This window comes from Patiria miniata, unplaced genomic scaffold (assembly GCF_015706575.1).
Source record: "Patiria miniata isolate m_02_andy unplaced genomic scaffold, ASM1570657v1 HiC_scaffold_17, whole genome shotgun sequence".
Taxonomy (NCBI): domain Eukaryota; kingdom Metazoa; phylum Echinodermata; class Asteroidea; order Valvatida; family Asterinidae; genus Patiria; species Patiria miniata.
Genome location: NW_024037055.1, coordinates 2,643,587 through 2,654,520, shown reverse-complemented (window position 1 = coordinate 2,654,520; position 10,934 = coordinate 2,643,587). Strand labels below are relative to the sequence as shown.

At 42.1% G+C, this 10,934-nt stretch overlaps 1 protein-coding gene across 1 annotated transcript; it reads right to left on the bottom strand.

Annotated features, from left to right (window-relative positions):
• Positions 1 to 260: 260 nt before the first annotated feature.
• Positions 261 to 4,581, bottom strand: LOC119723436 (cholecystokinin receptor-like). Its single transcript, XM_038194090.1, has one exon. It carries the CDS (start codon positions 4,002 to 4,004, stop codon positions 2,832 to 2,834), a length of 1,173 nt encoding a protein of 390 aa, XP_038050018.1. The 5' UTR covers positions 4,005 to 4,581; the 3' UTR covers positions 261 to 2,831.
• Between the last annotated feature and the right edge of the window lie 6,353 nt (positions 4,582 to 10,934).

The following is a 10,934-nucleotide window of genomic DNA, read 5'->3' as shown; positions in this document are numbered from 1 at the left end:
GTAAAGATCAAAGTGATGATTTGCTATATATGTGCCTAATTGTCATCGACCAGTTGCTTTAAATAGGTTATGACATGCATGCATGCCTCGTGATACCTAGACGACAAATTTAAATTCTCATTAAGTGTAATTTTAGGTTAAATTATCATAATTCGCAAATCAAATAAAAAAATTATATAAATATTATATTGACGTAAAGATCAAAGTGATGATTTGCTATATATGTGCCTAATTGTCATTGACCACTATTAAATCGCCTCTTGAAGGTGATGCACGTGCAAAACAGTGCAACGGGATCGTTCAAGCATCTTGTGAGGTTACATAAAATTGAATTATACCACAATTAATACAATTGATATAATATTTTACTTAGTTAACATGAAAACAATAAAAGGTTGATCTCGTTGTCCACTTAAATCTTCCAGCGGCTGACATTTCATTGCAAGGACGCAGAACGCGAAAAAGTCAATTTTTTTTATTCAAATTACAGTACTGCTTTTATTTGCGCGTAGGTCATTTTGCGATGAGCCATACGTAACGAAGCAAACACTGCCGTTATATTTAGATTAATTTACAGCCAAAAATCAAATTTCTTTGCCTGTTCAGAGTGAGTGTAATTGCGCTCATCTTTGCTTTGCATTCGTCAATCATTTTTTTTATATTTTTTTTCTCCTCTTCCGTCTCCAAGTCGTTGTACTTTGAATCGTCAAGTTAATGAAGCGAAGCGACAACCAGTGCCGATGGCGCGCGTAAATGAATTAAAACCGTTACCTGAACCACGAGGGACCATTAGTAACGGTACGCGTACGGCGGGGATACGTCTCCGGCCTAGGACTCAAATTTGCTTGTAAAATACACCATTTTGCGTGGCTTTTTTTCATCTAGCAGACTATGGGCAACGTGCATTTCACATTAATAATGTGAAGATGTGTAAGACCTACGTGGGTTTGGTAAATGAACCGCACAAAATATAACTAGCTATTTTGTTTTCAAGTCGCGTACGTATCCCGTATACGCACACGTTTCTATAGCGGTCCTTATTACTCGTAAAAGCACATGCCGTATCCTAGTTTCTACACACTCCATCGGAACCGATTACAGCCGTTAAGTATTGCCAAAAGGCACGAGGTTGCAGTGTTACAATGCAATAAATCATGCGCATACAGAAAGCTGCGAAATGTGCCTCAGAAAAGCGACTCCCGCTGTGGCCAATTTACTGGAAGTGATTCCAGCCAAAAAAAAATCGATTCCTTTCGAAGGATTTAAGTCAAGAGTGGAGTTAACCGGCCAATTGTAATTGCATGCGCTTCCATTTCAGATCCGGGAAAAACAGACACACAAAAAATGCCCCCCGTTCTTCTGTTGCTTTGACTATGCATTGACCCATATTCCGAGGCGATTCTATGGGCTAAACTCTCTCCGCATTTACTCAAATTGATTCGTTGATATATGATGCCATCAGTTTTTAGCACCGTCATTCAATATATTCCGCGCTGGCAAACAGATCTTCATTCAAGTCTAGAAGAAAACACTGTTTACATTGCACTGTACTGCCTCAAACTTATACATTTATATGACAGAAAACAAATGACGGTAAATAAATAGTCTTGTTTTACATTATATCTTTAAAACATTAAAACGGTTATAAAAAATTAACAAACAGCCTCATTTAGCAATAAAACTGGCAAGAATTAAATAGTCATTTTTGTCTAATGTGAATCGTCATGCTCACTCCCATGCCAGATGCTATCAAAATATTCTTAAGAGTTTTGAAAGATAACGGATACCATTTTGCAAACATCTACAAATGAAACTGCCAAAACATTATAAAATATCCAACTTGATCGTATTCAAGTAAATGACAGGATCAAGCGTCCTGTGAAATCAATGCGCCTTTTCGAGAAAAAAATAAAATATCATCATTTCCTCGCGATGGTTATAGGACAAAAGCCATCGCGAGAAAAAAAACAGCATATTTTTCAAATACTGCTCCAATTTAGTTTAATTTAACTTAGTTTGCAATCGGTTACATTGCCGAGAATGAGAATTATTTTCCCTATTGGTAATTCGGGGGTTATATCACAAGAGGGTGCAAGTCAAAACGTATTAATGAAAATTTTGGAAGGGAGGGATTTCTGAAAACCTTGCTTTTGAGAAAACTGTTCTTAAAGGTATACAATGTATTATCTGCTAAGCTGAAATTCTGCTTCAGATTTATAGTATTCTTGTTCCCGATGAATCGGCACAACGTTTGTTTGCAATTGGTGTACATTTCCGTTTCACGTCCGTGAAATTGAAGAGTGAGCAACTTCTCTCAAAGATTCTCTCTGATTAAAATTAGACAACAACTCTTTCTTCAGAATCGTCAAGCAACAATGGACCCTTACTTTGAAGTCGCATTTCAAAAATGTTCAAATACGGTTACACCCTCCAGGAAACATTGCGGAAATAATTAACTAAGTAAGATTTGAGGCTCTGCATGTATATACGAGATACTAATGAAATAAAGGTTTGCGGAAACACCGTGTGCATGGAAACAATTAAATATAAGAGTTCATACAGCAGTGTCCGATAACAATTTTATCTGAAAGTTAACATAACATCATTCGTTAAAGCATTACTGTCTCCTAGCTTCACTGTTATTTCCCGGTCGTTGGTTTCTAAAACAAAACAATCTTTGATCACTCTGGCATTACCTGGCTTTGGATCTCTTAATCTTATGAAAAAAATACCGTGCACCTAACATGAGCAATGTTTTGGATGGAACCATGGGGTTCGCGCGGGAGAGAGGGAGGGGTCATCCCAACCCTTCCCAATGCACCTGTCATTGGCTATTTAATGCATTTGCAAAAGAGTTTCTTCAGACCTTGTCTGTAGGCTCTGTACTGCAGTCCGTAGATGAAGGGGTTGACGCACGAGTTCAACTGCGCCAGGACGATGGCGAAATTCACGAACACCCCTCCGAAGTCCAGCTCACCGCCCAGGTTGTACTGCAGGAAGGCCCACTGGTCGGGAGACCAGCAGATGACGAAGAAGACAAATACGATAAAGAGGGTCTTGGTGACGTTCTTGCGCTGGATGTTGCTGGAGCCTTTGGGCCCCTGGCTGCGGCCTCGCTGACCGCTGGTGCCGGCACCTGCCGTGGCGTCGTAGGCGGTCACCATGGAGTTCTCCACGGGGCTGTTCTGGTCCATGACGGAGATGGAGTTCTGGTGGTCATTCATGGTAGACACTGCGGCCACGGTCGATGCACCTGTAGGCTGGGGCGGCCTGTGGCCCACCTTCCGATTTTGCTGGCGGAACTTCAAGGCTATCTTGACGAAAGCATACGTCATGATGAGCGTGGGGATGAAGTACTCCCAGAGGAACAGGATCAGCCCAAACACCTTTTCCATGGCACTTGTGTACTGCGGCGCCTCGTAGGTGCAGTCAAGCTGATCTTGGAGAAAGTCGTACCGTATGAGAGCCACCACAAACTGCCAGAGAGGGCCAACCAGCCAGGGTACAAGGGGAAGCAGCTTGGCCACCATGGTGCTGGCGAATTTCATGGAGTAGTAGATGGGGTGAATGACGGCGAGGTATCTCTCGATGGAGATAGCCGTCAGGTTGGTGGTCGAGGAGGCAAATGCAGCGAACATGAGGAACCGGGAGGCCCAGAACTTGCAGAACACCTGCCCGAAGAAGTAATTGTTTGGAGGCGGTACTTTGAAGGTCTCCGTCAGGGTGACTGTGACGAGAATGACGGAGGCTACGAAATCAATCATGGCCTGGTTTGCGATTAAGGTGTTAGTGGTGTTACGCTTGTTGGAGCTCCAGAGTCGTATCACCACGATGCAGACAAGGAGGTTGCCGACGATGCCCATGGTTCCGATGCAGCAGCGTATGATAGGGAGAATGATGCTGTCCGGATCGTACCAACCTTCGCCTACCGTGGTCAGTGGCGTGACCAAGGTGGTGTTTTCCGTCAAGAATTTGATAGTTGTCATGCTGATACCGGACGACATTCGTCAGCTCGGATCTTCGAGGAGAAAGATGGCGTTTCGGAGCTCAAAAGGACGATTAGTTACTTGAGTCACCTTAGGCGCATCGGTTCTATAAGATGCACAGCTCGGACAAGCAGCCGACCGAAGCAGTGAATGGTAAAAGAGTCTATCTGTGCAAATACACGACAGCTTTTGGCAGCAGTGAAAGAATGTTTCCTCAGATGAACATTTAAACCACTCCAAAATCCAACGTTGTGTCAAGTTTTAGAGAATGTTTCCTCAGAAATAAATGCACGGTCCACAGTGTAGCAGTTTGCCGACGGCCCGAGCTGTTTCTTGTCCTCTCGTCTTCTTCTTTTTTACCTTCTCTTTTGACGTTTGTTTTCATGTGTCTGCTCGACGAGTCTTCACGGGACTTAAGTGCCACATCCTCTTGTTACAATCCAGGCATCACAATCTTCGTCTCTCCTTCCACCGTCTTGCAAGCGAGCGGCTCGCTGACGTCAGAGTCTACAATAACACCGTCCGTATGCGAGAAACGACACGTTCATAGTCCGCGCGTGATTTATGGCGGGATAACAAAACTGACCCGGTAGGTTATCTGTTAACTCTTTGGTAAATATGAGACCTCATCTACGACTCACTGAGATTATATACGAAGTGCCCGCGTCATGTAAGACAGGTAAGGCATCCCGAAATCCTGATTGGTCAAACCTCTGCTGTAGGTGACATTATCGGCCAATCAGAGGCCAGCTTAAAGCGCAGTTCGCAGCAACTATAGCAACAGTGACCGCGTTTTCCGAGAGGCAGGGAAATACTGCACACGCCGCGTGATTAACAGAGCAACTACAAAGACGCGCCGATGTAATTGCTGTTTCCCCGCACGCCCACATCAAGCAATAATAGTCATTTGGCAATGTCATATTCCTCAGTCGACCGGGTGCTTAAGTAAACACACACACGGCTGTCTTGTTTTACGGTGATACATCATGATACTCCGAAGCATATTAATTCATGTCCCGGGGGAATTTCGCCTTAATTTGACGAATGTCCATTCCTTAAAATAATGTTCCCTTCATCGTCGGATTACCACACAAGTCAACTCGACAGAATGGCCGGCGGCGATAATATGAGTATAATTATGCGCATAGCATCCTTTGGGAGAAACGAAAAAAAGTCAGACTGGGAGGGGAACAATTGGGATTCTTTTTGCTGCTGGTATTAAATCCAATCAAACTTGACCATCTGTGTTTATAGTTTTAATGCAGGAGCTCCGTGTCCACCAATATCCTAAAGTCGTACAATCGTAGGATGGGATTCGCTCGTACCCACCGCCCTTAAACAGCATGCTGGGCAGGGCTAATTTCTTCGAGATGCATGACGTATTTTCCTCGAGCCCCTTTTGGATAAAATTTGTTTGAATAATAACACTTCCGCCTGCGCATGACACGTGCGCAAGGATTATACGTGCATTGGAGGAGGCAGCAACCCACAATGCTTTGCGCGCCATGCTTCCTTCACAAAATGTCGTGCAAGAGATCAGCCCTTCCCAGCTTCCTGTTTGAGGTCGGTGGATACGAGCGAAGGGATGGGACGGCAGGGCCTAATCTGATACCAGGGGGCGCTGTTATTAAATGATACCCGCATTTGAGTCCCTTTATGGCAGTCATTTTCCTACTGTCTATTTTACGATCAATTTTAAATATTAGATGTAAGGGCTTCTTCTTATCTTCCTTTTTTTGCCTTATCCCTTTTATTGTAGGTAGGGGGGAGGGGGTTTCAGCACCTCCTCCTCCCAGTTTGCGCCACAAGACCACTGGCCTATAAGACAACTTCGCTGCAAATGATGATTCATGTACTGTTTTCGTGAAGTCGCAGTTTCGAATTTCTCGTTCGCCATGAAGACAGTGTTTTCACAGCTCATTACTGGAAGCACTCAGTTTAAATTACTTGTCAGCAGCAGGAGTGGGCGTCTCAAATTCAAGGGCTGTCCGAGAGAAAATTACTGGAGTTTAACCTGGACATTAATGTGTCGAGTTCGACATCGTTTTCAGCTGTCAAACAGCTTCAGCACAATATATTGTTTCGTTTCACTTCGTTTAGCTTTAGCTGTACTTTTTTGGATCGTCGATGAGCAAAAGTTCGCACAAAATGAGGAAGAGACATTGCTGAATAGTGAAAATAATCCATTTTTAGTACAACGTTTTTTCCAAAAGGGTTGCTTTTTATTTTCACACTAGGTTTGGAAACTTGCTAAAAAAAAATGTCTAGTTTGAAATCCATTTGTGGCACCCTGTAAGATGAATGCGCGATTTCTGTAGATCCCAAGCTTTACTTTTTCTCTTCTTTTTGACATTTTCTCAACATTTAATTCGATACTAAGTACACTCGAGAGAATCCAATTATGTTTCCCAGGAAGCTCCGTCCGCTGTTTAATTGAAGAATGAAATTTGCCTTCAATTCCGGATCCTTCCTTTGCAAATTGTCTCATTATTGCCATTTAGAATGATCGTTACAACACCGAAGCATATGCCTGATGTTTGCTCCCCACTCAAACAACCACTTCGCGGTCCTTCAACTCTCTTAAAGCGACAGTCGTCGCCATTTTGTTGCCGATGTTAACCCTCTAAACTGCTGTATTTGCTGTTCCGTATCTTTTTTGCATTAGAACATTGCATTGTTTCATTAGTGTTGGTCATCTTTTATTTGCGAAAGAGTAGCTCATTTAAGTCTTTCTTTATGTTGCATGAAATAAAAAGCATACGTTGAAAACATGTTGTCTATACATAATATTATCAAGATTGAACTTAGCAATTTTTTATACTCTCGTTGTATTCGTCATTTTTAGCAATTAATTTCAGTAAATGCATTTCTTGTCATCAAGGTGTAATATTTTGGATGTTACACAGCAGGCAAAGAGCAGTGAAAAGTCCAACATCCTTTCGAAATATTTTTTTAACTATTCACTTGAAATGCTTATAATACCCGTGGGCATAGCCAAGCCTTTTGTAATACACGATGAAAAAAAAACCGTTTTAGCATTCGTCATTCCACTGATTACTTGGCGGGAAAATAAATGCACTGTCATAAAACATCACCCAGCGGAGATGAAGTAGTTCATCAATGGTACTTCATCACAATAAAATGGTAAAGTTCAATACTTTCCCTGGCTAAAATATTTAGGTTAATACCATGATAAATATATTACTGTATTATGAATGATGCTCACACACGTTCAGAATGCATAATGACTTTCCATTCTTGCTGACCCTCGTTCGTCTGAACCGAGTATAGCATAGGGTGCATACCTATTATGTTGCCCAATACCTATATTTCCCAATATATGTTCCCCAACCCTAACCCTAAACCTAACCATCTAACCCTAACCCTAACCCTGACGATTTTAGGGAACGTAGGTATTGGGGAACATCGGTTAGACCCCAGTAGCATGTAAAACGAAACTGCTAATGATCACCGTGACAAGTACGTCGTTAACAACATATGACTATTGCGGCACACGAGTTCATCCAAAAGTGATCGCAAATCGCATTGCAGGAAAATTGGAAGGAAAAACATATAATAGAAGTGCACGAATGTCATCCAAGGAAGGTCTATATTTATTTGCATGAACAAACGGAGGTTGTTTTATGTGACTTTCGTGCATTTTAAGAGTGCTCGTATGTTGTCGCCTTTACTGTGTATCGACAAGTAGGCCTATAGTCATACAGGCCTACCGTGCGCAGTTTATTTAACCAGCTTTCTTTGCAGATAACTGGAAATGCGACAACGTTTTCCTCCTGCGCTCATTCTCAGTCGATAACGGGCCAATATCCTTGCATTGAGACGATTAATCATTTATTTTCATCATCACAGCTATGTACACACATCATAATACAACATGGCCCCGATTATATATGATGCAAAACAATTCGATGAAAGGTAAAAGTACTTTAAACATCTTGCGCCCTGCACGTTAGTGCACTTAGTGTATCTTTTGACATAATTTGAATGTTGTTTGAAGTGGACGTGTTGTTGATTAAGGCCTTCGTCAACTCGATACGTGTGCTATGATCTGTTAGATATTAAATCGGAGAACTTTGTTTTAAAAGTAAAGGAAAACAAACTTGGTGAACGTTGTCCTATAAATGACGTGGGTGTCGATGTGGCATACTGAATCTAACTGATATGAAGAATTCTTTTGTTTTTTCGTACGATTTGCGAGGCATGTACACTGCGAAACCGCATTGTCAAGTCTTGTAACGCATCTCATAACACATGCTACTAATTTTACACCCTTTATGCAGCGATTTATCTGAAATGTTTGGTTATTTTGTTTACTGGTTCCTTCACCATGCAAACATGTATTACGTAGACGTTCAAAAAAGGTATCTGTTTCTCGTTGCTATGACGGTAACGCATGCGCACTTACATTCATCCTCTCTTTTTGTTTAGTTTAGTTTAGTTTCTTCAGCCTAAAATAACTTGATACAATCAAAGAAATCAGATAAATAGGTCGGGGGCAAAAGGGGGAGGGGTCTAACTAGTCGTTGAAGCTGATAAAAACCTCACGTGTGCATCTGAATGCAAGCATCAAATACTGGAAACAGAGAAAACAAAATTACGATCCGCATCAGAATTCTGCTCATGGTTGCTCCGTCCAAGCTATCGATGCCGCAAATCCCCTGGGAGTTCATGTCCGTCGTTTCTCGCGGTCATTTTGAACAAACAACGGCAGGGGGAGTCTCCGAGGAAGAGAGAGGATTGCAAGGGGTTCTTGTGCCACAATATTGCGCAAAACATTTGGTCGAGGGGGAATCGATTCCTTGGCATTTTTTTAGACTGCTCAGCTGGCTTAGTGGTAAAAAAAAAAAAAAAAATCTGACAAACTTTATACTCTGGCATCGGTAGGACCTCGAGCTCACAAGGGAAAATGGTATACGTGCATGGAGTGACGAATGTCTTGAATCGAAGGCTACCAAACATCAGTCGGTCTAAGACATTTCAAACGGCGGAAAATCTTCGCCTTTATCTCAGCATGCAAAGACCGATACTTCCAGGTCATTCACATCCGCTCCTGCAGCCCAAGGCTCGTTCAAGGCCTATGCTTAATTAAACCCAAGCCGATTTCCCGAAAGGTTAAGACCGTTTGGCGATTTTGCCCGGAATTGAACCAGTCTCCGCACTCTTCGGAAAAGAAAAACACACACTAAATGTTTGTAATTATATAAATACATCCACGATAAGAGTACTTTTTCGGCTTGTTTTCCCCCAGGGAAAGAATATGCCTACAGTCGCTAATTTTCCTTGCAGTGTGCTAATTGCCGCCTGCAGAGGATTCAGAACGAAGGCTGATAAAATGGAGAAATTAAAGGTAAAATAACAAAGATACTTTTTTTAAAAATAATACCGTAACTTGGTCAACATCAAACTATACTTCAATTATCTGATGGTCAGTTATGATACATTCAAAACTGAAGGCTTGTGAAATAATATTGTCAAGTGCAGTTCTTTTTCTTGAACCGTCCTGTTTTTTTTATTTTTTCTTCACCCCAGTGGAGTCTCAATTCCGCGATTGCTACTGCGCTCCGCATCATTATTGACCCGTACCGATTCCCCGCGTGCGCGCAACCTCAGCATTCGATCTCGACAAACCTGCTCGCGGAAACTGTAATATTATCCCCCTTTTCTTTCTTTCTTTTTTTTTTTTTGGTGGGCTAAAGAAATATCAATGGTGGTGTTTAAATCAGCGAGTTCTCGGCCTGTCAGGTTACAGCAGCTGGTCTCGATGCTCTGCTCTTTGGGGAATTAACACCGGACGTGTGTTTGTGGCGTAATAAGTTTTTTTCTCTCGAGTGTCTTTTTGATTTCGTCAAAACTGAGAAAGTGGGCTTACCTTAAAGCTCCGACGTGAAATTGGTGAACTCAGTGCCGCCGTATTATACCAGTGCTGTAATGGAAGGTCAAATAACAAAAGGATGAGTGCAATATTGAATCAGCATTTACAGATTACAGTTATAATTGGAAGGTATACTGCCCAAATGTATTGTTAGATCTGTCCATTTGGAAATGTCCTTATTAGATTACTTGTAGGCCAGCTTTCGCAATCTGCATTAACGGAGATTTCATCTAGAAACTGTAATAACAAGTGCAGACTTCGTCAAGGAGCACACGTCTATACTGTGGTCAAACTAAACAGTTTTAAAAAAGCGAAGAATTACTATAGGAGTGAAACTTTACATCTGACTCACGAAGTTTTTTTCATGGCAAAACATTTCTGCTTAGTTGAAATGTGCTTGGCATTTGGACAAGCTTAAAACCAGTCATAAGCAAATTCTATATCGGGTTTGCCCTTTACCGGCATATTTTATAAACACGGTATACTCAGTGTTGTCCCCGAGTGATTGTGAGACAAAAATCACTCGGTGGGACTCGAACCCGCGACCTCAATCCACTAGTGCAGACGTCTTACCACTCGACTTCCGAGCTTGCCATGGTCGGCTGGCTGGTTCGAATCTGATATAGCAGCGAATACCGCGGTGGTCGAGTGGTGGGACGTCCGCACTGGTGGGAAGGAGGTCGTGGGTTCGAGTCCAACCCGAGTGATTTTTTCTCACAATCACTCGGGTTCAACATTGAGTATACGGTGTTTATAAAATACGTCGGTGAAGGGCAAAACCCAATGTTGAATTTACATCAACCCGACGCAAATTCCATCTTATGAACAGTCATAAGCATTATACACGTAGGCCTACATCACGTGACATTTGGTTGGCAAGCTGCCTTTGCAAAACGAAAAGAAATGTTATATTTCTTAGCAATTTGTTGTGCTTCAAGCTCCATAAAAATGGCCCCGTCACGTTCGTCACAATAAGAACCGTTCCCTGTTGCAATTATGCCCTCTCCGTTTTCCAGGTTGAAAGATACCAAATTGAACTTTAGGACTTGAAAGTT